At 46.4% G+C, this 26882-nt stretch overlaps 1 protein-coding gene across 6 annotated transcripts in view; it reads left to right on the forward strand.

The window, feature by feature from the left end:
* NECTIN1 (nectin cell adhesion molecule 1) overlaps nucleotides 1–26882 on the forward strand; it is a 195909-nt gene that overhangs the window by 130011 nt on the left and 39016 nt on the right. The window contains exon 7 of one of the 6 annotated variants that reach the window (XM_082201035.1): nucleotides 2920–6002. The exons of the other annotated variants lie outside the window; for them this stretch is intronic. Coding sequence (XP_082057161.1) covers nucleotides 2920–3464 — 545 coding nt within the window. The 3' untranslated portion in view covers nucleotides 3465–6002. Of the gene's footprint in view, nucleotides 1–2919; nucleotides 6003–26882 lie in introns of those variants that run through there. 6 annotated transcript variants of the gene reach the window in all.

Raw genomic sequence — 26882 nt, forward strand, 5'->3', positions numbered from 1 at the left:
CTATTTTGCTACTGAATTGTTAATAATGGGAAGTGTGGCATGGCGGCGGGGGGGTGATGGGTGAGCTTGGAGTCTGAGCCCAGAGTTGCAGTCTCCTCTGGAATTGAGAGACAGGCAGAGAAAGAGGGTGAAGATTTCCCCTCTCCCTGCTGTTTTGCTCACCCCACAGGTTGCAAGTGAGGAACCTAGGGAGCTGTCTTATACCATTCACGCCATTGGTGCATCTAGTACTGTCTACTCTGACTGGCAGAAGCTCTCCAGGGTTTCAGGCCTGGATCTTTGCCCCAGCCCTACCTGGAGACGCAAGGGATCGAACTTGGAACCTTCTGCATGCAAGGCAGACTGCTGTACCACTAAGCTATGGTCCTTGTTTGCGTTGTGCAGGTCTGCCCTGGTGGGAGATGGGCTCCTTTGCTCGGTCCCTGGCAGCACCCTCCTTACAACTGCAATGGAAAGCTTGCTCGGTCCTTTGGAGTGCTCTGTTTGGGGGGATGCACCCTCTCCCCACAAATGTTCCCTGTCTAGGGCTCTTGGGAGTGCAGGACTGAATTTGCTACGCCCAACTCACATGGTGCAAAAGAGAGGAGAGAGGACTTCTGAGCAAATTGCAGAGTGCACCAACGAGCAATCGCAGCCCCATGCGGTGGGATCTGGAGGGCAAGGTTTCTAGACTGGAACATGCAGTGAAAACAACTTGATATTTTTTTTGGGGGGGGGGATGAGAAAATATACTGGTGGGGTTGACAGATGCAGGTGAGCCTAGGGTTTGTGGGGAGGGGGTGGGGAGGCTTTTCAGCTGTAGGATTCTGGCGTTCATCTTAAATTTGGATACACCAAACAAGATACAGTGGTCCCCCTCTCTTTGTCCTTCCTTCGTTCTTTCTTTCCTTCTTTCTCTCTCTTTCCATCCAGCATTTGCTTGGGCTAATATGCAGCAACGATAATGCCTTTGGCTCAAAGCCAGGCGTCTAACCCCAACTTCACCCCCGCCCTGTTCTGAGTTCTTGCATGACCTTGGCCGGTCTGCCTTCTCGCACTCATTTTTCCATTTCGTGGAGGAATAAAAGAATACTTCCTCTATTGTGAAGAGAGAGAAGATGGGATGGGAATTGGTGCTTCGGTGTGAAATGGATGACATCGTGTGCCGTGGAGGTTTGTAAGTTTGCGAGCAGTGGGAGAGGGTTGCTGGTAGGAAACCATTCCCTTCCCTCCAGAAGAACTCAGGGTCAACATAGTGAAACTGGCAGGGCATAAATTTGTGAGAAGCCCCTGCTTCTCATGAGGTGTCATTAACTTAGGGAGTTTGCTCTCCCCCACCCCAGCCCAGATGCAAAGGTGACCACTGTCTTGGCACCAATGGTTTTGGTCAGTCAACTCCATGGAGGGATGTAGGACTCGGCAGCAAAAAAAAAAAAAAAAAATGAAGCCTCCATATGCACACGCAGTCTACCCCGAGTGCCGGATTTTACAAAATCAGTAAATAAAAAGGTGTAAGCGAAACATGGATAACTCATACAGGTTGCAGGGGCTTTCTCTCTGGGTGCAGATATGGGGTTAACTTGGTGCAGATTATCAATATTTAAATAAATGCAACACATCCCTGCTGAATACAGTAGGTGCCCTGATGGAACTTCCTTTCAGTGCTGGTTTAATGGATTGCATCACATTAATATTTTCCAAATCCTCTCGCAAATTTTTAGGACGAGCTAGGAGAGGACGTAATACCACATCCTACCACTTGGGTGTCTGGCTCACACAATCTCTCTTCCCCAATTTTCAAAGAGGAATAATGGCATGATTTGGACATCTGTGGGGCAAAGCCACATCTAATGAAATGTTACCTTTCTGTGAAAGAATGGGGGGTCTCTTTGGGGGGAAGAGTGTAGTGGGAGAGGGTGCCTCTCTTTTCACCTTTTCAGGTGTGCCTGCTGTTTATCCCCGAAAAGCTCACACACAGGGGTCTTATTCCAGGCAAGCTCTAGAGACCAGAGCTGATTCCCAAGTTGGGTGCCCATTGAGCTGAAGCAAATAGTCACAGATAGGAATCCACCCACCCAAAACCAAAATGGACAACATGTCGGAATTTGCCGTTTTGCAAATAGCTGTTCTTCTTTGAAAGATTTTTTAAAATAATAATAATAAAAATACCAATAACCTTACTGTTTTATTCTCTTTGTAAACTGCTTTGAGGTTTTCTTCAACCCAGCGGTATATAAATTTTAAATGCATAAACTGCCTGCAAAATTGCAAACTCGAAGCAAGAATCATTCAAAGTTGCATTGCAAATAGGACGATGCGTTTTTAGGGCTCGGCGGCTTCTATCCACCTGCCTCAATTTTTCATGGGATCTTAACATCTCCAAGCGGGAAACTTTATCAAACACGTACCAAACAGCAACAGAAGCCTGATGATCACCCACTGTCAAATATTCTGCGAATATTCGGCAGATGTGCTTTGTGTGCTCAGGATAGGGGTAGGAAAAAATGTGGGGTGGAATTCTGAAGGGAAATTTGAGGAGCACGGTGTCTTCAGCTCTGGTCCCCAACACCTAAAGATGTTTCCCTGGGGTGGGATGGGTGCATGCAGTTGGCATTTAAGAGCTCCTGGCTCTGACAGGAACATGGAGTCAGCATGTCCCGATGTGCTGGGCTGATGCATGATGCTAACTTGCTTGCGCTGACAGAAGCGGACTTTGAGGCTTAATCCGACGCACAGAGGCTGAGCGGAGGGCCTCCGTAGGTAGCCACCCCCCTCCCCTGACTTTTCCCTCCCTTTTCCCTTCTCCTCATCTCCCCACCCCCCACCCTCCCCGATATATATTTTTTTTGAATTTGCTTTCTTTAAATTCTTAAAGCATGGTGTGGCCGTTCCTCACAGACTGACGCTTGTTCCCCCTTCCATCTGTCTTTTCCTACCCAGAATTCCCCTACACCCCGTCTCCACCGGGCACATCCGTGGCGCAGTCGACCATCCCCACCGCTGTGATTGGGGGCGTGGTGGGCGGAGTCTCCTTGGTCGTGGTGCTGGCCGTGGTGGTTTTTGTCGTGCTCCGCCACCGGCGCCACACCTTCAAGGGCGACTACAGCACCAAGAAGCACGTCTACGGCAACGGCTACAGCAAAGCCGGCATCCCACAGCACCACCCGCCCATGGCGCAGAACCTCCAGTACCCCGACGACTCGGACGACGAGAAGAAGGCCGGCCCGCTGGGGGGGCACAGCTACGAGGATGAGGAGGAGGACGGCGCTGGAGGGGACCGCAAGCTGGGCGGGGGGCCGCCTGGCAAGTACGAAGACGACTCCAAGCGGCCTTACTTCACGGTGGACGAGGGCGAGGCCCGCTCGGAGGCCTACGACGAGAGGACACTCGGTTTCCAGTATGACCCCGAGCAGCTGGACATAGCCGATAACATGGTCTCTCAGAACGACGGGTCTTTTATTTCCAAAAAGGAGTGGTATGTTTAGCTCGCTCCGGCCAACCCCCCTTCTCTTGCCTCCTCGCACTCGCCACGCGCTGCCTCCGAGCCCCAGGGCCACACCAGCTGTCACGCACAGCCCCTGCGTGCCCTCTTCACGCACGAGCCCATGCGCGCACACACACAACACACATCGACCTGGGCAGGGCGCATAGTGTGACAGAGACTCTCTGTTTTTTTTGTTTTCTTTTCCTTTAATGAACTGCTGCTGGTTCAGAGGCAACCAGGACAAGGCGAGGCAGGAGGGGGCTGGTCGTTCGTTTTATCCATTTTTGCTTTTGTTGTTGGGGGGGGAGGGGGGTTTGGGAGAGGGGGGAACATTTCTCCTTCCCTGCCCCCCCCACTCCCTTAAGTCCTCCACCAGATCTTTGTTCCCTAAAGTGTTGTTTCTGTGGCTTTGGTGTTAAGATTCCTTTCCTTTTAATGACTACTGCCCACCCTTGTATAGTATACTGAACCCTCCTCCCCCCCCGAAAAACCCTTCTGTTTGTAGTCTTAAGGTGTCTCTTTGTCAATATTTGGGTTTCCCCTCTTGATGCCCCCCTCCCCCTCAACACAAAAAAAACACTGGAACTTGTATGTTGTCTTAACGTTGTACGGGGGACGGGGGCCTAAATCACACACCAATGAATTTTTTGGACTGGGAGGGGGGGCCACAAAGACAGAAAGCACAAAAAGCTCAGATGGTCTGGGGCAAAGGCATCTCCACCCTCAGCCGAGCTTGTATATCTGTATCTGTATATTCGTTTGAGCTCCTGTTGCCGTTTCCCACAACGCACGTGTGGTGGGGAGGCGAAATCCACCTTGTGTGTGTGTGTGTGTTTTTAGGAAACATAACGAATGACTTGATCATCAAAACAACAACCGTGAAAGTACAACAGGAAACTGCATGATATCCAGGAAGGCAAGTGTAGCAATTTTCCTCCTGTGTTCTCGCTTTGCTTTTTAACGATTATTGTTATTTTCAGTCAGAGGGGTGGAGCATCCGAGGGCCGTAGCTCAATGGCAGAGCACTGCTTTGCATGCCGAAGGTCCCGAGTTCAGATCCCGATAACACCTCCCAAATAGACCCCTGCCTAAAATCCCGGAGAGCTGCTGCCAATCAGTGCAGACAGTACTGAACTAGATGGACAAACAGTGGTCTGCCTCAGTATAAGGCAAGCTTCCTATCTCCCTAAGTTTCCCACAATGGGCATGCCTCGTGAGGCTTTTGGTACGTGTTCAGAAAACTATGTGTGTTATCAAAATTTGCTCCCGCCCCCGCACATAGATAAAGAAGGAAGGGGTACCACAGAGTCAAATTGGGCCCAACGTAGAGGTTGCCAATGGGCCATTCGGCTCCTGTGGCTCTCTCTGCTAACTCCTGCCAACCTCCTGCTCCAGGTTGGCTGTGCAGAGCGATTCCCTTCCCACGTGCTCAGTGTTACTTGAAGGCTGCAGGGGACAGGCCACAGCTCGGTGCTCAAAGGTGGGCTTGCATGCAGGAGGTCCTAGCTTCGATCCCCAATGGCATCTCTGGGTAGGGCTGGAAGAGAACCCTGCCTGAAATCCCAGAGACCCTCTGCCAGTCAGTGGAGACAGTACTGAGGAAGATGGACTCCATAGGGGATGCGGGTGGCGCTGTGGTCTAAACCACTGAGCCTCTTGGACTTGCCAGTCAGAAGGTCGGCGGTTCGAATCCCTGCGATGAGTGAGCTCCCGTTGCTCTGCTCCAGCTCCTGCCAACCTAGCAGATTGAAAGCACACCAGTGCAAGTAGATAAAAAGGTACCGCTGTGGCGGGAAAGAAAATGGCGTTTCCGTGCACTCTGGCTTCCGTCACAGTGTCCTGTTGCGCCAGAAGCAGTTTAGTCATGCTGGCCACATGACCCGGAAAGCTGTCTGTGGATAAACGCCGGCTCCCTCGGCCTGAAAGCGAGATGAGCGCCACAACCCCATAGTCGCCTTTGACTGGACTTAACCATCCAGGGGTCCTTTACCTTTTTTACCTTAGAGGGACTCCATATAAGGCAGCTTCCTGAGCCCTGGCTTAGTCAAAGAGCAACGTCCCACATTCCCAAGTGTTGCTCTATGAAGGAGGAAGAAATCTCCAAGGGCTGGATCAGGCAAGATGTTGCCTCCTCCACAGGATCAGTCCTTGCTTGACCATGCATTCACACCCATCATTGCTTGCAGGGAATGGAAGTGGGCGTGCCGATAGCGTTTCTTTAAATATTGGGGGCTTGGCAGGCAGCAGCCATTGCCACGAGGAGGAGGTTAACATTTTCAGCAGCTGCTCACTGTGTGCATAGCTTTCATTCCCATGGCTCATTGATCGCTGGAGGCTTCTCTCAGACTGAGCACAGGGGACTTCTGCCATGTGACATCTTTCAGGGTAACGTAGGGACGAAAGACCCCCTTCTTCTGTTGCATGTCTTGAGGGAAGGCAGAAGCAGGGCCTGTATACCGCAGGGGAAATGGATTCCAAAATTTTCTGCATCCGGGAGGCCGAAATTCCGCAACCTGAATAAACGACACATTTGTTTGCATTGATATGACTAGATGTGCATCATTTTCTCCTATGCTGAGAGTTGAGTTTTCAAATAATCTGGATGGTGGGAAGGGGCGTCATTTGCTTTTTTCAAGAAAGGGGTGAGGAACAGAGGAAAAACACAGAGGTGTTTTTACAGGCAGTCATGAGGTCTGGAAACTTGAGCCCCTCTCAGATGTCCCATATCCATGGATACTGGATATGCATAGATCAGAGGTGGATCCTGGGCTTAGGCACCCCAACCTGTGCACATTCAGTGTCCGCAGTGTTTTCTTTTAGTGAAATCTGATACATCCAAGATCCCAAATATCCCTCCAGATGGCTTCAAGACCATGGCCATGTGGAATGCACAGAGAGATCTGTACGTAAGCTGTTGGCTCCTTGTAAGAGAAAACGAGAAAGGTTTCGAACAAACAAAAAGCAAGTCCTGATCTAAATATTGCATCTGTGTCTTCAATAGCCACAGGGCACAGAGCAGTTTGTCAAAGGCTGTAGCAAAAACAGACAGCATCTGCTGCATTCCTCTTGGAGAGATCTACTCTGCAGGCTTCAGCAGTCATCCACTCTCCCCAGAGAGCCCTGGAAACTGTAGAGCATGTTCAACACAGTCAAAACTACAGTGCCCAGGATTCTTTGGGAGGAAGTTATGCTAGCTATGCTATGCTATATGTTTAAAGCAATACCATACCACTTTAAACAGCCATGGCCTACCCCAAACAAAGAATCCTGGGAAGTGAAGTTTGTTAAGAATCCTGGGACTTGTCAGGCGGCCCCTGTTCTCCTCGCAGAACTACAATTCCCAGAGTTCTCCTGGAAGAGGGATCAGTTGTTAAACCCCTCTGAGAAGTGCAACTCTGTGGAGGGAATAGAGGTCTCTTAACAATGCTCAGCACCCTTAAATTATGTGCCACAGTTGTGGTATGATAATGTTTTAGATGCATAATGCAGATGGGACTTTATATATGCTGTTTTGATCCTGGACACATCTGATCTATAGGCATATGATGGCCAATATCACAGACAAACCTATCCTCCATTTGAAAAGCCTCTCTCCAATTGCCCATGTAATGAGTCAATTTGGAGTCCAATGCCCAAGACAGATTTCCTGTATGTACATCTATGCACTTGTTCTTCTTAATCTGCCATGGAATGGGAAGGCAAAGCAGCCACCAGCCTTCGTACCGTGCCTGCTGAAGCGAGCAGGACTCCAGGTTTGCGGCAGATACCGCTTCCATATGGACGTATGACAGCACCCAACTGGAGCTTCCAGGCCACGCTTGCGAGGCAAAAGAGGCGGGTGTTAATTTGGCATGCAGGAGAATGCGCGGGTGCCGCGTCGCTGTTTGCGCAGCATCGATAATCTGTGTAGGAAATTCAGCATGTATTAAGCGGCCTGAATTGGATGCAAGACCCCCGCGGGACCCTAATTAGCAAGGCTAAATGATTCACAGTTAATCCATAGCGTGAAATAAGATGCCTGTAAAAGCAAAAAAAAAAAAAAAAAACAGAACAAAAAATTATGGATCAAGGCTTTTGTCAGTGCCAGGCCTCTGATAACACTAGGCGCATCCGTTGCTGCAGCTGTAGGTATCTGGAGATTCATGTTGCCATCATCCCTGGCCAGTGGCTATGCTTTCTGGAGATGACAGTGGGTCACCCAGTGACCTTTGGGGACTCATAGTTGGGAACAACTGCAGTAAAGACCCATAGATGGGTAGAAGCATCAGGTGGTTTTGTCGAGATACAGGATTTCTGCTTTTCTCCACCAGCATCCCACCAAGAACCAGGAACCACCAGTAATCCTAGGAAAGTTTGTGTCTCTTGAAATGCAAGCAGCTATTGAGCACGGGCTCTGTTTTCCTCGCTTTCCTTGAATTTTGTTTTAGGTAAAGGTTTAGGCAAAGGTGGAAAGTCCATATTTGAAGTATTCAGAAATCTTCTGAAACTGCTTTAGGCTACTTTTATCATTTCTGAGCATGTGTTGCTTGAACAGGACACAGACTGCAAAGCTACTCAAATTTCTTTTCTTTCCCCCCAAAATTTGGTGGCAATGTAAATTTAAAAATTAAAAGAAGCCGGAGGATGGGTTGGTTAGAAAGCTAACCTGCTTAATGCATAAGGGGATGCCCTGTCAACTCTTGATTCGCCTCCATTACACCAAGTCCTGAAGAGTGCAGCTCATAGCGGCCTTGCCAGGAATCACCAAGACTAGAACCAGTGTTATTTTTCTTGAAAAAGAGGTGCCAGAACTCACCACGAATGCCTCACTTGTTCTCTTATAATGGCAATGGCACCCATCTGAGAGGTGCCAGAACTAAGTTCCAGTTGAAAAAAATTCTTACTAGAACCGTAGGCAGTTTTGGGTTCCACTGCTTTTTCTGGTGAGCCACCTGAGGCAGAAAGAGGGAGGGAGGAAGGAAGGAAGGAAAAGGCTGAGTTAGGGCTTGAGCATAAAAGGGGGGGGGAAGAACTTTAACATGACAACCATCATGTTTTCTCTCCCAGAAGCCCCTTTAGAGTGAGGGCAAGAAGGATTGCCCACAATCTGGCTTCTGATCGATGCCCATGGTGATATAGCATGGTTCTGAAGCCAGTTCAGAATGAGGACAATGCTTCCTGTCTTCACTATTCACTCTTAACCAACTTATGAGAGTAAAACAGTGTTGCATCTACTGCAAAATAAGTGGCAGCAACGAAAGGAGAAGGACTGGGGCAGTTTGGGGAAATGTAAAACCAAAAACCAAACCATAAGTTCAGCTATAGTTTTCTTCTTCTAGGTATCAGCATATCTTCACCCCCACACCTAGTGTATTGGCTGTTGCTGGCCCAACATCAGGGCCACATTCTGTCCTTGTTAATAAGGATCTCCGAGCACATTCTGAGCCCCCCAATTTTCCCATTTATTGCCTCCACCTCTCTTCTCAGTCCACTTTGCTGCCAGTTTGGAGATCAGCTTGTACTGAAACTTCTGGCGTGATGGAGAGGTCCCGCAGGCCCAATAGAGAAGCCCCTTAAACTGCAGACTGGGAGTTCCTCGCTCCTATTGTACTTCTTAGAGTGTTACATCTTGTATCAGGCTCTCCAGCCGCTGAGCCAGACTGTAGGTGTTGAGGTGGCCATTTTGTATGCTAGTGGGGTGCATAGCACAAGCCGCGTTACAGAAGGAAGACACAGTAGTTTCTGTTTGGTTCAGAGACTTGGAGGTTGCACAGTAAAGCGGTTGTGAGGAATCCTTTGGCCCTCCAGATGTTGCTGGACTAAAAGTCCCATCCATTGTCCATGCTTACTGGGGCTGATGGGAGTTGTGGTTCAGCAACATCTGGAAAGCACCAAGTTAGCAGAGACTACTAGAGAGACCCAACATCCTGTTCACAACATCCTGTTCCCAACTGCTACTTTTGTGCCATATGCAATTTCAGGCAGCAGCTGGCTGCTGTGGGGTGGTAGGAAAACAGTGCTTCTGGGCACAAACCTATCTCTTTCACCCCCATTCCTGGGCACCCAGCAAAAAAGGTGGGAGGAGGAAATCTGCGTTATCGGCCAAATTAAATCCGTTTGAAATAGAACATGGCAGGTGTTTTTCTGATGGGATTTATGTCTGGGATTACCCATCTCAATTTACCGTAGCGATTTGATTTCCCTTATTTAATTATGGGACCGATTTTCTTTCCTCGCCTCCCTTTGAATCATTTTTATTCAGCCCATTTAAGAGAGAGAGAGAGAGAAAGGGAAGGTTTCCTGTAAGGGGGGGGGGAGGCACAAACGTTGGGGTGGTCTTGATTGCAAAGCAAGATGCATACTGGGGGAGAAGAAGCCATTTAGATTTTTAAGGGGGTGGTGATGCCGGAAAGCCGCTCGTTGTTTGGGTAGAATCGCCAGGAGATTTGGCCAAAGGGTTTTTTTTTTCCAAATCCTTAAAACGAAGGCAAATGATTGATTGAGACAAAATATTGGATGCCAGGACATGTGAGTGGGCAGTTCAGGTATGCTTAGGCTCCCTGAGAATTCTGTCAGGGAAAAAGTTGGGAATCTACAGCCACATTCACGTCATACATCTGAAGCACTCCAAAACAGCCATGGCTGCCGCCACCCAAATCCTGGGAGCTGTAGTTTGTTAAGGGTGCAGAGAGTTGTTGAGAGACTCCTATTCCCCTTCCAGAGCTACAGTCTCACTTTAACAATCAATCCCTCTTTGTGGGGATTTCGGGGAACTGCAGCAGGTATCAGAATCCCCTAACAACTCACAGAGCCCATAATAAACTACAGCTTCCAGGCGCCATGACTGTTTAAGGTGGAATCCTAGAGCTTTGGTTTGACAGTGGCCTAAATCCAAGTTGACTACAACTATAGTGGCCAGCTTGGCCCAGCGACTGTGGGAGCCCAGGGCCGGGGGTGCCATGTGCATGACCCTGGCACTGAAATTTGTGGGTGCTGGGTTCCTTCATGGGGAATTTTGTGGGTGCTTGGGCACCCAGGATCCCAGAGAGTTGGCACCTATGGTGGCCACACTCAGAGTGACCAGCCTTTTGGGTGGTGGGGCGAGCCACTCGATCCAAATACAAAACCTTTCCAGCTCAGGTGATCCCTGAGATCAGTGTCTTTACCTGAAGTGGAGAACAGGCGAACATATCACTGGTTGACCTTACAAAGACAAAGGGCTAGGATCCTGGTATTTATTCAAACTCGGGCTAGCCAATCCTGATGCCTCATACCACTTGCCAGTCACAGGGAACCATGCTGCACAGCCTGATCCCAATGTAGTTCCATAAACCAGGCCCCGGTTTATACCCTGGTCGTCCGTGTCACTACTGGAACCCAAGGGCGTTCCTGACTCTGGAACGATTAACCAAAAGTACAAGGGTGTGAATTTTTTGTGTTAACGTGGTGCTAAATGGGGAGGGTGGGGGTATTCTGTTTTGCTAGAACATTCCGTGGGTCCTTCTTCTCTTGAAAGCGAATGTATATGTAATGGCTCTCTAGGGTAAGATACTCAAACCGGTGTAAATAGATAACCATGGGGATTAATTGCACACCAGATGAAAACTTGGATGATTATTTTATTTTCCATTAAAAAAGAAAAGAAAAATCTCCAAAGTGTTTTCATCCACTCGTGACTGTATCCACACCCTTTTCCTCCCCTCTCCTCCCACCCCACCTGCTGCTGTAATGATCATTGTGACATAAGATAAATAAATAAAAACAGCATTCGGAAAAAAAATCTACTTTTTTGGTAATCTGTGTTGTAAGTGCTTTTGTAAAAAGAGAGAGAGAGAGAGAGAAGAATATTATGAATAATGTAATGGACTGAAATTGCTTTTATGATTATTATTTTTTGTTTCTTTTATTTTATTTCTTTTTATTTTGTTTCCCCATTCTTTGTAATAATAACTTTTGTCGTCGTTCCTTTTTTTGTTTGGGCTGAACTGGGGGATTTTTCATTTTGGGGGAAGCAATCTTTTACTTGTATAAAATTTTTAAAAAAGAGAGAACTAGTGGTTCAACTGTGGAAAGAAATGTACTTTTTTATAAATAAAGAATTTTAAAACAAGGAAGCTGGAGCGCCTGGATCTGTTTCTTCTTTGGAAGCTTGCAGCGGGTCTGGTTCTTTGCCTCCTCTGGACCACCAGCAAAACTGTATGCTGGATGGAGGGGGAACTGGCAGCAACATCAGCTACTCTCAGGCTCCCTGCGGCTTCTGTTAACCTGCTGTCGGTCTGCTTATAGTAGCTGGATTATGGTGCATAGAAGCCATTTTGGAAGGAAGCTGCTTGGCAGGCAGACACTTCCTGCCCTTCTCCTTGTCCTCTGATTCTGCCTTTTCTTCAGGGGAGAAGTGCAAGGGGTTCCTCCTAAGCCTCTCCTTCCTCTTACAGCATTTCTCCATAGCTAAGTGGCAGAGCATCACCTTTCCCTGCAGAGGGTCCCAGGTTCAGTCTCTGGCATCTCCAGGTAGGTCTGGGAGAGATCCCTGCCTGAAACCTGGAGAGCCACTGCCCATCAGTGTAGACAATAGAATTGGATGGACCAGTGGTGTGATTCAGTAGAAAGCAGCTTCCTTTATCTTAAGGGCTGTAGCTCAGGGTTAGAGCATCTGCTTTGCACACAGAAACTCCTAGGCTCAGTCTCCAGTAAAGGCTGGGATTGTCCCACTTCAGATAACCCTGAAGAGCTGGTCAGTGTAAATGATACTGAGCTAGGAGCACCAGTAGTGTGACTCGGGAGTAAGGCAGCTTCCTAGGTTCCCAAGCCCATTCCCCACATGCCCTCCCAAGACATCCCCATCACCATGAAAGAAGCCTACCTCCAACCTTCTGTGTCTGCATGGCACTAGCATAGACACTGACTGTCTATGAGCTTCTTGACCCTTTCCTCCCTTCTCCACTGGGGCATGACCTGCTCCTGTGCCCAAATATACACACAAAAAGAGATAGCATTTCAATGCCCTGCTAGATCAGACCAAAGGGATGTCCAATCCGGGATCCTGTACTCACAGTAGCCAACCAGATGCCTATGAGAAGCTCGCAGGTAGAGTCTAAATGCAACAGTGCTCTCCACCAGGTGTGATTCCAAGCAACTGGTATTCAGAGTCATGCCGTCTCTGAAAGTGGAAGCAAAGTATATCTATCATGACTAGAAGCTGTTCATGCTACTGGGTTTGTCTAAGCCCAAGTGGGGCAATAAGTCTGGTTTCAGAGCTCAGCCAATCCACCAGTTGTCAGTTTCCATGCATGGATGTAGCCATACTGCTGTTGAGGCTATAGGCAGCCCACATTTGGGGGCTGCCCAAGTGACCTGTGACTGCCTGCCTCATCTCTAACCATGGGGGCACCTCTCCACACAGTTGCTTGTGTGAATAACCATCTGAGGAACTAAGCTTTTCTTTTTAAAATGCCACCTGACATGCCCTTGCAGTTCACAGGCCACAGTCTCCATCCCTTCTCTGCTCGTCCCTGGTCTGGGATGTACAAACTGCCCTTCAGAACTCTTGGTAACTTATTAAAGTTGGGGGCCAGGGGGGTGGGACTGCCTTCACTGAAGTTCATCAGATGTTTTCCTTACCTGAATAGGACTATCCAGATTTCATGATTAGGTAAAGCTCAGTGGCATCTTAGGAGTTTACAGAAATTCCACCACTCAAGGAATGTCATCCGTCATACAATTTCCCACCTTCATTTGAAATGGCAGAGTTACTTCACTTTTAAGGCAGGGAATTCTGATCGCCATCTTGAAATTTCATTTTCAGTAACCTGGGGTGGAGAACCTGTGGACCTCCAGTTAGTGTTGGACTCCCAACTCCCATTAGCCACCATGGCAAATGGTCAGGGCGGATGGGAGTTGTAGTCCAAAAATATCTGGAAAACCACTAGCTCATCACCCCTTGTGGTAACTGCTCTGTGTTCATCAGATTCCTGTGTGTCTGGCTTCTGTTTTTTTTTTATTATAAAAAAAACATATTTATTAGAGTTTAAGTATTACAAAAAGAAGAGAAAAAAAGAAATACGCACAATGAACAGCTACAAAGCCTCAAAGACAAAGGAAAATACAATAAAACAAAACATCAACAGTACATCAAAACATTAAGAAAAAAAGGGGGGGATGATAAGAAAAAAGCAAAAAAGAAACCCCGTATTTTCATATCCATCTCTTTCATTTGCTTATTTCCTCGACTTCCTCACACCTCCTTTTTTGTATTCTAGTTCAATTAATTGTTCCAGCAAGTCCTTTCCCTCTTTCTCAAATTTAGTTCCATAATTTATCTTAATGCAATTTAGCCTTAAATTTACACCTTTACCCAATGTCAATCTATTCATACTTAATTCTTTATAATATTTCTACTAAAGTCATATAACTTCTTTCCACCATCCTTCTAACATTCATTAATTTTACAATATTTCTGTAAATATACTTTAAATTTTTTCCAATCTTCTTCCACCGACTCTTCTCCCTGGACTCGGATTCTGCCAGTCATTTCTGCCAATTCCATATAATCCATCTTCCCTGGTAGGTAGATCTTGTGTCTTCCAGTGCTTTGCGAGAAGTATTCTTGCTGTTGTTGTAGCATACATGAAAAAAAATCTGTCCTTCTTTGGCACCAGTTGGCCCACCATGCCCAGGAGAAAGGCCTCTGGTTTCTTTAGAAAGGTATATTTAAATACCTTTTTCATTTCATTATAGATCATCTCCCAGAATGCCTTAATCCTTGGGCACGTCCACCAAAGGTGAAAGAATGTACCTTCAGTTTCATTATATTTCCAACATTTATTATCGGACAAATGATAAATTTTTGCAAGCTTGACTGGTGTTATGTACCACTTGTAAATCATTTTCATTAAATTCTCTTTTAAGGCATTACATGCCGTAAACTTCATACCTGTGGTCCATAACTGTTCCCAGTCAGCCATCATAATGTTATGTCCAACATCTTGTGCCCATTTAATCATAGCAGATTTCACCGTTTCAACAGCAAGTTATACATTCTTGACAAATTCTTAACTTTAGGGTCAAACAATTCTGTTTCCAGCTTTGATTTCTCCACCTGAAAACCTAGTTTTTTATCCAAATTATATGCCTCCATTATTTGATAATAATGGAGCCAATCTCGTACTCTGTTTTTTTAATTTTTCAAAGGTCTGTAATTTTAATCTGTCTCCCTCTTGCTCCAAAATTTCCCAATACTTCGGCCATTTGGCCTCCACATTGAGTTTTTTCTGGGCCTTTGCTTCCATAGGTGACAGCCATCTTAGGGTTTTATTTTCTAACAAATCCTTATATCTTATCCAGACATTAAACAGTGTTTTTCTTACAATATGGTTTTTGAACGCTTTGTGTGCTTTGACCTTATCATACCACAAATATGCATGCCAACCGAATACATTATTGAAACCTTCCAAATCCAAAACATCCGTATTTTCAAGAAGCATCCATTCTCTCAGCCAACAAAAAGCGGCTGATTCATCTGTGTGTCTGGCTTCTGAGCTCTCTGCCCAAGGAACCCCTGGGAAATGTGGTTCTGTGAGTGAAAGCTGAGATCTGGAGGAGCATCTTTTTCCTTTCCACTGGAGCTGGCTCAGAAAGGGCCAAAGAATGAAAAATCACCCCCACTATGATCTTCAACCAGGATGTGGCTGTCACTTTGGATCACAGGGATGTGTCACTGGGTCTCTGGATGGCAGAAGAAGCCATGGTGTGTCCTTCCGAGTGCCAGCTGGGGACCTGTCATTCCAGGTTGCCTTTGGGGAAAGGGAAATAGATAGACAGTGGCAGCGGTGGAGGGGGACTGTCTGGATAGATGGATTTGGCCTCAAGGCTCCTGGTAGGATCTGTTCTAGAAGGGGAAGGTTATGGTCCTTCCTTTGGTCTGGTCTGGCAGCCATCTTGCTCTTCCATTGCCCTTCCTATCAGAGCAGCATTTGGCCTATGCCCAAGGAGCTTCGGCTTCCAATACCATCTGTCAGGCTCAGAGCTCCAGCAGAGACTACCTTGCTGCTTAGCAGATCAGTGCTGTGTATGTGTTCGAGATGCCCTTGGGTTTGGGTTAGTTTGGTTTTCCCCCCTCACAGCAAATTTCAGGACAAATTTGAAGACGTCTCAGCAGAATTTCACTAGAAGCCAAAGAAAAGTGTTACTAAAACGAGTGGAATTCTAACAGTGGCACTGCACATCCATTGCTGCCTATGGGAATGAACCCACAGAGAACACTGATGTGTATGTTTAGCTGAGCTGCATTGCGGACATCACCTTTTTGCCTTTCCTTGATACTTGGGGCCCTGTTGAGAGCTGAGCACTGATGGTTATGTTCTATCTCCACTGTCTGAGGGAGAATGCTTCTGGTCTAGCAGGCTGTTTTAATGTCTTTGTGAAATGCATTGCTCAACAGTTATATTTCAATTCAACAATTCCAATTTAACTTCCCGCTTACCCGGCATCGATGTTTATAACCCAAAATACAGACAATTGAGGTTTAAGGTTCTGACTTATCTAATTCCATCCTAACATGTTTCTTAATATAGTCTCTTGTTTTCTTACACTTCAAACCCTGCTGTGGTCTTCACATATGGGGAGACAGCTTTTTAAATAGACTAGGAAGGGTTTCCAGGATTCTCAGTGCTCAGAAATGGAAGGAGGAGAGAACACCTCAAGGAATGAATGATAAGACACCCTTTCTTGATGCCCTCAGAAAGAAAGCATTACCACATACCAGGGATCACGACTTCCAGATGTTGTTGGACTTCAATTACTACCAGCCCAAATCAGCTGAGCCATTGGTCACAAATGATGGGAGTTGTAGTCATTATGTTGATTAATCCTGTCACGGATTACTAGTCCAGCTGTCCTATGGGCATCACAATCCTCAAGTGTCCTGGAGACCCTGTTGGGAGTCGAGGGCTGGTGAAGAAACAGTCTTTGCATTGGCCAAAGTTGGTATGAGATGAGTGGAGAAGTTGTGGCCCTCCAGATGTGGTCGAACTCCAGCTGTCCTCAGCCCAAACCAGCATGGCCAAAGGTGAGGGGTGAGGGAAGCAATAGTCCAACAGCACCATTTCCCTAGAACTACCGTTTCTCATGGCTTTTTTCGAAAGGAATTTTGAGGTTCTTGCTCTGGAAAAGCCCCAGAAGAATTTAGAGGAAAGTGAGTCTTGATAAGATGAATGAAAGATCTCGAGGCTTGGGGGGGGAGAGGCCCCACAAATCCCTAGTATGTATAAATCTAGATTCCTAACAGCTGGTTCAACACAGCTAGCCAAGCGCAGAAAAGAGAACAAAGGCACACAGATTGGGCACTGAACTGGAAACGGGAGGGAGGGAGGGAGGGAGGGAGGGCCTGGCTGCAACGTGGCAAATGGCACTGTAGCAACAACCCAGAGGGAATTTCTGCCTTTCTTTTCCCAGGCCTGTCCCTCTCACAGCTGAGCAATGAGGGGATAAAACCATAACACGGGGCTCTCTCTTGCTCTGTTGGAGCTGCAGGGAGCCTGGAGCGGGTGCACTCCCAGTTTGGGTTTCCTTGGAACAAACGAGGAACAGGTGTGAGTCCAAAATTCCCACAGAGAGAGCAGGGCGGGGAGGGGGAGAGAGTTTCTCAAATTGCCCTCGCAGCTTAGAAACAGCATTGGCAGAGCTCCTCACAGCACAGTTCAGCTTTAGGCATAGCTATAAGGTTGTATGCAACCACATTTCACTCTGAGTAATCCCACTGCAGTGAATGAATCGTAAGTTAGTTATGCTCACTGACCTCAATGGGCCTGCTCATTGGATGCAACCCTATAAGGTTGCAGCTAACTAAAATCTATTCAGAGTAGGCCCATTGCAATGAAATTGATTTGTGAATTGAAATGTACAGAACCAAAAGTTGTATAGCGCAGGTGCTGGACTGGCCCGGTGGGTAGGAAAATCCAGGATTTAAGGGCTACCTTAGAGAAGGTCATCTCCCAGGTAACCACCACCCCAGACTTCTGAGGGAGGTGGAACAACTAAGAGGGACCCCTCTGCTGATCACAACAGCCAGGAGATTCTCAATAAAAGGAAAAAATTCCTTCCAGTAGCACCTTAAAGACCAACTAAGTTAGTTCTTGGTATGAGCTTTCGTGTGCATGCACACTTCTTCAGATCTGAAGAAGTGTGCATGCACACGAAAGCTCATACCAAGAACTAACTTAGTTGGTCTTTAAGGTGCTACTGGAAGGAATTTTTTTATTTTGACTATGGCAGACCAACACGGCTACCTATCTACTCAATAAAAGGAGACAGTCTCCCATATATTTGGGACCTGTCAGAGATTTTTACAATCAAGTGGTGGTATACAAATGCTATTCAGTCAGTCAATCAATCAATCAATCAGGCAGGGGGTATCAGGATTGACTTAGCTTGAGAGCAGCAGACTAAGGCATGCAAGTCAGACTTCGTGGCACATACAGCTTTGTTCTCCATTTCCTCACCATCTCTGCCCAATCCCCATCATTAGCCGTCTGAGGCATCTACTCCACTCCATCCAACGTTAGGGCTGGCCCTGCATTCCCAGTCAGGCTACTCCACTCTATCCAACGTTAGGGCTGGCCCATTCCCAAAGGGGCCACTGTGCTTGCCAGTACCTCCTATGGCACCCACGAAAGGTCTGAGCGGAATCCGTCTCAGAAATCCACAGCACCTTTTGCTCTTCCTGCTTAGTTCCTGTCCGCATCACCTCAGCCTCTCGTACACTGTACATGTTCCCTGAAACATGCCCATATTCCATTGCAAGGACTGGACACCCACCCTCCTTCCCTTTCTGAACAAAGGAAAGGAACAAAAATAAGCTTCTCTTTGAATGAGAGTGGCGGTCCTGATGGAGCTGCCTTTTCACCTCCACTGGAGGTGTGGAATCTAATGGGGGCCACGCCTGCCCCATATTTTGCCCCCTTCTTCTGCTGTTTTTTAGATATGGCAGCCATTTTATGTTATGGCACATCCCCCACAGAGCAGCCATTTTGTTTCTGGCACCTGCAACCCTTTTTCGAAATTCCAAATGGGCCCAGTGATCCAACATAATGGGCAGCCCCTGGGCTAGAGGCTGCTTTAACGGCTACTCAGCATTCATCATGGCCTCTCGACTGCATCTCTCTTCCCCTGAATAATACATTGAAACAGTTGGAAAATCCAGACATTTCCTTCCCAGCAGATATTCAGGGCTATGTCTTTAAGCCAACATTATATTGAAAGGACTCCTTTTAAAGACCAGATCACCGTCTCCACCGATTTTTCTTATCCTAAAGTTAAAATACAGTGGTACCTCAGGTTACAGACGTTTCAGGTTACAGATGCTTCAAGTTACAGACTCTGCAAACCCAGAAATAGTACCTCAGGTTAAGAACTTTGCTTCAGGATGAGAACAGAAATCATGCGGCAGCAGCAGGAGGCCCTATTAGCTAAAGTGGTACCTCAGGTTAAGAACAGTTTCAGGTTAAGAACGGACCTCCAGAACGAATTAAGTTCTTAACCCGAGGTACCACTGTACTATATAGCTGTTGTGTTAAGTATGGTACCCAACCTGAGAACCTTGTGCTTGAATTCATGTTCTATTTCCTTCCATCAAGCTTTCTTCTTTCAGTTACCACTGCCCTTTGGGGCAAGCACGCAGCTTGGCCAGTAGCCAGACAGTAACTGGCAAGGAGAGATGATGTCTGAGCTGAGACCTATGTGTCTGTTTGTGGCCTTTCTTTTCTTTTCTTTTTTTGCAAAGGCCCTCAGAATCACCTGGGAAAAGGTGGCAGACCTACATTTTGGGTGCCCTGAAACTTGAAATGCCATGGTGGCCTCCTCACAACCAGCCACAAGGTCTGGGTAACCACTGTTATCTTCTTCCGTAAGGTTGTTTACCACAAGAATTACATGTGTGCTACTAAATCTCAAACTTTGGGATTGTTGAAAGATATATGAAAAAATAAAATCAATCAATCAATCAATTTGAGTAGTGCAACTCAAATTGGGTTTACTGGACCCATTTTTTTTAAAAAAAAACCATGGGGACAAAAAATGCTCCTGGGACCCCTCTGGGATTAGAGTCCCTAAAGTTTAAACTTCACTAGTTTCATAGTAGACCCGCCCCTGCTTGTGAATGTAATTTAGTTTCTTGTTGTTGTTGTTGTTTAGTCGTTTAGTCGTGTCCGACTCTTCGTGACCCCATGGACCAGAGCACGCCAGGCACTTCTGTCCTCCACTGCCTCCCGCAGTTTGATCAAACTCATGCTAGTAGCTTCAAGAACACCATCCAACCATCTCATTCTCTGTCGTCCCCTTCTCCTTGTGCCCTCCATCTTTCCCAACATCAGGGTCTTTTCCAGGGAGTCCTCTCTTCTCATGAGGTGGCCAAAGTATTGGAGCCTCAGCTTCACGATCTGTCCTTCCAGTGAGCACTCAGGGCTGATTTCCTTCAGAATGGAGAGGTTTGATCTTCTTGCAGTCCATGGGACTCTCAAGAGTCTCCTCCAGCACCATAATTCAAAAGCATCAATTCTTCGGCGATCAGCCTTCTTTATGGTCCAGCTCTCACTTCCATACATCACTACTGGGAAAACCATGGCTTTTACTATACGGACCTTTGTTGGCAAGGTGATGTCTCTGCTTTTTAAGATGTTGTCTAGGTTTGCCATCGCCTAGACAACATCTTAAAAAGCTCTTTTTTCACCTTTACATTAAAAAATAACATGCAATAGGGTTCTGCCATCTTTCTTGTGTTTACCCTCACAATAACCCAGTCCATAGTCTTTCTCAGGAAAACCTGGGGTGGATATATGCACGGGGGGGGTGCTATAAATAAGTCATGAATTAAATTGTTTTACCCTATGTAAAAGACGCCTTCTTGGGAAAAGCGATGACAAACCTAGACAGCATCTTAAAAAGCAGAGACATCACGTTGCCAGCAAAGGTCCGTATAGTTAAAGCTATGGTTTTCCCAGTAGTGATGTATGGAAGTGAGAGCTGGACCATCAAGAAGGCTGATCGCCGAAGAATTGATGCTTTTGAATTATGGTGCTGGAGGAGACTCTTGAGAGTTCCATGGACTGCAAGAAGATCAAACCTATCCATTCTGAAGGAAATAAGCCCTGAGTGTTCACTGGAAGGACAGATCCTGAAGCTGAGGCTCCAATACTTTGGCCACCTCATGAGAAGAAAAGACTCTCTGGAAAAGACCCTGATGTTGGGAAAGATTGAGGGCACAAGGAGAAGGGGACGACAGAGGACGAGATGGTTGGACAGTGTTCTCGAAGCTACAAACATGAGTCTGACCAAACTGCGGGAGGCAGTGGAAGACAGAAGAGTTGGATACGACTAAACGACTAAACAACAACCCTATGTAAAATCACATAGAAATGTTTTGGGCCCTAAAGCACCATCTGGTGCTGCATGTTTATAACACATTTAAGATGCTCTTTTTTGACTAATGTAGCTGAGTCCCCGAACACAGAATCTAATTTAGGCCTGATCTACCACTGCCACTAGATGAGGACCTGAAGTGATATAATGAGCCTGCCTTTGCCAAGCCAACCCACTCCAGATGTAGTTGGACTCCAGGTCCCATCATCCACAGCCAACAGAGCCAATCATCAAGAATGATGGGAGTTGTAGTCTAACAACATCTGGAGGCAACTAGGTTGGGGGACGGCCACTCTTTAGTATTAGCCAGAGCTCATATGAAGCACATGCATGAACTAAAACCAACTGAAACACACTGCATTAAATTGGGGACGTGATTTTGTTTTCTGCTTTTTAATTACTGCAGATCATACCATTAACCCCTAAGTCATAGCATACACACACAGTCTTGTTCATCATATAAGAAGTAGTTTTAATTGGCTTCCAGTGTTCAAGGGAGAGGTACTAGTTTTAAAATCACACTAGTTTTAAAATCTTGCTTAGAATTAAGGCAGAACAACAACAACAACAACAACTTATTTTCTTAAAATACATATGCACAGACTTTGAACACACACACACACACACACACACACACACACGACTAACATTTTTATGTAGGACATAATCCCTTGTATCCCTGCTTGATTACTGAGGTCTTTGGGGAAGTCACCGCTGTTGCTGCCCCCATCGCTTGGGACATGACTTGTCTCTTCCTCCTTCCCAAGCTCAGCACTGGCAGCACTGGCAGGGGAAACAGGGACCTTCCAGGATCAAATTAGAAGCCAGGATGGCTTTCGTAATTCTAGGACAGTCCCTGGAAAATCGTGACACTTGGAGGGTGTGTGTTAGGTATGAGAACTGAAAGCTGTGAAATGTTGGACCGGACCCAAGTCTGCTCAACACAGGACCATATTTCCAACTGGTCACCTACGTTTAATGAAAATATTAGGGTTCTCCTTGCTTGGATAGGATTCAGGAGCAGAGTTAGAGGATGCCCTGGGGACCCCAGTCCCTGATCTTTTGTGCCAGACCTCTCACACCTCCTGCCTCTTCCCCTCCCTTTAAAATCAAAACAAAAACAAAGCTTTGCCCACAGGGTGACGGAGCCGGAACGGGAGGTAGGGCAAGAGTCCACCTTAATTTTCCCAGAGGCATCTATCATCTATCTATCATGTATCTATCTATCTATCGATATCTATTGTCATCATCATCATCTATCTATCATGTATCTATCTATCTATCATCTATCTATCTATATCTATCTATCATGTATCTATCTATCTATCTATCTATCTATCATCTATCTATCTATCTATCTATCATCTGTCTATCTATCATCTATCTATCTATCATCTATCTATCTATCTATCTATCTATCTATCTATCTATCTATCTATCTATCATCTATCTATCTATCTATCATCTGTCTATCTATCTATCTATCTATCTATCTATCTATCTATCTATCTATCATCTATCATCTATCATCTATCATCTAAACATATGCACATTTACATCAAGGGTGCATGCCTTTAAGAACCTAGCTCATGCCTTTAAGTCCTTTAAGAGCCCAGAGATATCCTTGCCTGGATCTGTAAATCTATTCCTTTTCCATCTCACCCCAAAGATGTTTCTTGTGGTGGGTGGGCCAGTCAGTGTAGGGTTAATCCTTTTCTTTGCTTCTGGTCTGTGACAGAGCTGGCTGAGTGATCTGCTCCAGCTGCCCATCTTTTCTGTTTCCATTCCCCCCTTATCTCCACGTCCCTCTCCATCTCCCCTGACTGCTGCCAGCCTGTTTATCTGGCCATTTTGGGAAAGAAAATTGCCAACTTCACACCTGTCAGCCTGAACTGATCACCCGTCACAGAGAGACTCCAGCCGGTCCTGACCTCGCAGGCTTTGTGCTTTCTGCAGGGAAATTGCTGCAGCTCCCTGAGGAGCAGGAAACATGCGCCATTTCCCATTTATGCGGGTTGATGTGCATGACCGTTTGGACATGGCAGGACGTGGCTTCAATCAGCCTTAAGCTGGCGTTTCTGCATGTTAAAACCATTCGTCTCAGTGGTTCGCCACATGCTCCACTCATCAACTGGCTTACCATGGGCTGACCCATTTTTGCAAATTATTTTATTATTTAGCATTGCGCACTGACTAGCAACATGAATACACAATGATACAAATGGCTCCATTCACACCGCTAGCCTTGCTCAGGAGGCAAAGGCTCAAGGAAGTGGTCTGTATGCTGGTCTCACCCCCAAGATGTCCCTGTGTACTCCAACCCCCAACCTTCCCATGTTGAATGTGAAGGTCTGAATGGGGGTTTTGAAGCACACCTGGGTGGACATGCTTAGAAGCTTTCATGTATTCAGCCCCCCGCCCCCCAATAATACAGTCGTGTAGAGATTTGATCTCCCATTATCGATGTCGCTGTGTGGCGCTGTGTGGTCTAAACCACAGAGCCCTTGGCTTGCTGATTGGGAAGTTGGCAGTTCGAATCCACATGACGGGGTGAGCTCCCATTGCTCTGTCCCAACTCCTGCCAACCTGGCAGTTCAAAAGCACACCAGTGCAAGTAGATAAATAGGTACCGCTGTGATGGGAAGGTAAACAGCGTTTCCATGTGCTCTGGTTTCTGTCACGGTGTCTCGTTGCGCCAGAAGCAGTTTAGTCATGCTGGCCACATGACCCAGAAAGATGCCTGTGAACAAACGCTGGCTCCCTCAGCCTGAAAGTGAGATGAGCGCTGCAACCCCATAGTCATCTTTGATTGGACTTAACCGTCCAGGGGTCCTTTACCTTTACCCTTACCAGAAAGGAGACAGGCAAGGCAGCAGTGAGGCTGGCTACAATTCTCAGAATGGTTTAACAATCAATCCCCCTTCCCAGGAACTCTGGGAATTGTAGTTCTGCAAAGGAAGGGGGCAGTCTCCTAACAACTCTCAGCACCCATAACAAACTACAGCTTCCAGAGTTCTGTGGTCAAAGCCAGGACTGTTTAAAGTGAAAACCATATATCAGTGCAGGAATATTCTGTAGTAGCCATGATATAGCAGAACACAACGATCCAAAAGTTCTCTATTGGGATGTACCCACATTAAATGCCAGAGAAGAAGCTGGTGGTGGGAATATACGTCCCATCCAGCTGTTTGCAGCTGGACAATGCAAAGAAAAGAGAAGATGCCAAGGACCATTCAGGGAATTTAATCTCCACAGCTGTCCAAGGGCTTGAGTCACTGCCAATGTGGGGAAGCCGAGATGGAATTCCTCAGACTAGCACTGCAACTGTGTTCTGAGAAAAGAAATGATAAAGACTGGCGTGTTTTAGCTTATTACAGAGGAGGGGCCTATAATTAAATAGACATTAGTTTGCTAAATGGTCACTTCCTGGGGTTGCACTGCCATCCGATTAAGTTCTATCTTTTTTCCATTTGCATTAAGTGATACATGTTTAATTGTGTTATTAATATGCTGCAGCCGGGAAGCTTGCAGGGTTTCGTAATTGCCGTTTAACTGGATAGTTCCAGTGTATTAGTGGGTTTTTATTTTATTTTTAACAGCACATGAGGAGTTCCCAATTGTCTTTGACCGATACATTTTTGGCAAGGGTCTGTCTTTGAAAGTGTTACCTGAGCAGCAGAGTAGACAGTGCTTCCCCATTTCTCCCCATTCCACATTGAAGCATCACTCGTGCAGAGGAAATGTTTGTTTGCTCTTAGGGCAGTGTTTTTTTTTTCTAAAAAAAATATGTTTAGGGGTACTCTCATTTTCCTACTCATACTGAAATACTTCCCCTCATTGAGGCCAAACTTAGATTCACAAAATGTTTAGGGGTATGCGTACACCTGCGTCCCCCCCCCCCAGAAAAAAAGCACTGGGTCTGGGTGCCTCTCCAGCTCCTGGGATTCCCCAGCTGCTTTTTTGGCATCTTTCCTAGAGGATGGGGGTGGAGAGAGTAAAAGTCCTCTTTGCTCTCAGAGCCAGCCAAGGATATCGAAATCTAGACCACGAGGGAGCATAAATTCAGGGTCTCTAAACTCTGCCATTGCTGGAATCTGGCCCTGTTTCCTGCCCTGCAGACCAGGCAAGGTCAAAGTTTTGAGTTATCTTAAGAGGACTTTCAACTTGAAATTGAAAATGGTGAAAGACAAATTTCCCTGCTCTAAGGAGAATTATGGGTAGGGATAGCAGCACTAACACTCATGTGAGAAAAACCTGGAAAAGGAGAACTGGCCATGAGTGGAGAGCCCCCTCTTTCTACTGGCCTAGTTTACTGCATCCAGACTGTTGCTCAGTGGCTGGGGCAACCCAGACAGATGTATGGGCAGGGTATAAATAAAATTATTATTATTATTATTATTATTATTATTATTATTATTATTATTATTATATCTGCTTTGCACACAGAAGCTCTCAAATTCAGCCCACAGATTCTCCAGGTGGCATACATCGCAAGTGTCCTAGAAAAATCGGGACATCCCATTTTTTCCTTGCTAGAGAACAGCAGCCATTTTGGCCACTGAGATCTCACATTATTTTGCACCATGACTTCTCCCTGGGGGGGGGGATGCTTTTTTCAGGGCGAGATCACAGCACAAAATTGCAACAGATCACAGTGGCCAAAATGGCTGCCAATCTGTTGCAAGGGGGGGGGGGGAGAGAGAAGAACATGTCTGGGAAGATGGCGCCCTGGTTTTTGCTTTCAGGGCGTTGGAGGGTATGAGATTAGGGTAGGGAAAGCCCCTGTCTGAAACCCCAGAAAGCTACTGTCGGTCAGTGTAGGTAATATAAGGCCTCTTCCATTGTTCCTCTGACAGTCAGAAATTGGGGGGGGGGGGACTTTTCTTGACAGAGCGATGAGGCCATGAGGAAAAGGTCACTTGGTTAATTTCTGTATGGCAGGCAGCTGTTAAAAAAGGAGGTGCAGAGCCAGAAAAAAATGGCAACCTTAGCAACAAGGTGTAGACTGCATCAGCTGTTCATGATATGTCCTTGGACACATGGCTTGCCAGACAGATGTCAAAGAAGCCCCTATGGGCAGACAATAAGAGCCTCTCCTTTAACCCCTTTACCAAACATAGCTGGACTAAGCATTTTACACCCAATTTAAGAGCGGATGAAGCAATTGGAGCTGTTTCACCAAGCCTGATTTCATCCCCCCCCCCCCCGCTAGTACTCCAGATTACATTTCTTCCAGGAGTGACTGAGTTAATCCTCCACTCCCGCTGTGATTTCTCAGCACCAAAATCCACTTTCTATTTTTCCTGCTTCTGCTTCTGCCTGCTACCTGGAATGCACTCAAAGAGAAATTGCAGCAAAGGGTCGCAGGGGGTCAAGCTGCATTCCACAAGAGATTATTTCCCCCCCATATCCAGTGACTGTTTAATGGCTGATGGCTCCTCTGCCTCACCTGCAGGAGAAGGGAGGTGAAAGGGAGCCTGCTGTGATCAAAGATACCTTAGCACACTGATGGGCATTTGTGCGGCAGGGTCACAATCACGATCTGGAATTCCAGTCCGTATTTTATGGACCACCAACCCGGCAGAGGTGTTTTAAAAAAGGGGTGTGTGTCTGAAAGTGAAATTGATGTGTGTCTCTATCTCTCAGCCTTCATTCCCCATACATTAAGTGGGGATAATATGCACACTGCTTGCTTGGTTGCAGTGAGGGTGGTACAGGGCAGAGGTGCACATTACAACATCATCTGTACATTCATACACACATGAATTTTAAACAAACTTTTGAGTTTTAGTGCTTTTTTTCCTTGTAGCGCATGGTTTCAGTTCTACATTCATTTTGTAGTGATGCAGTTTGTGTAGAGATATTAGCTGTTACATATGCTTTTTTACTATTATTGATTATTGGTTATATTGTAAACCGCCCTGTGATCTTTGGATGAAGGGCAGTATATAAATCTAACAATTTATTATTAAACAAACAAACAATTGCAAACTGCCCAGAGGACATGTTCGATTGGTTGGCATATAAA

This window comes from Podarcis vaucheri (assembly GCF_965113315.1).
Source record: "Podarcis vaucheri genome assembly, chromosome: 15".
Taxonomy (NCBI): domain Eukaryota; kingdom Metazoa; phylum Chordata; class Lepidosauria; order Squamata; family Lacertidae; genus Podarcis; species Podarcis vaucheri.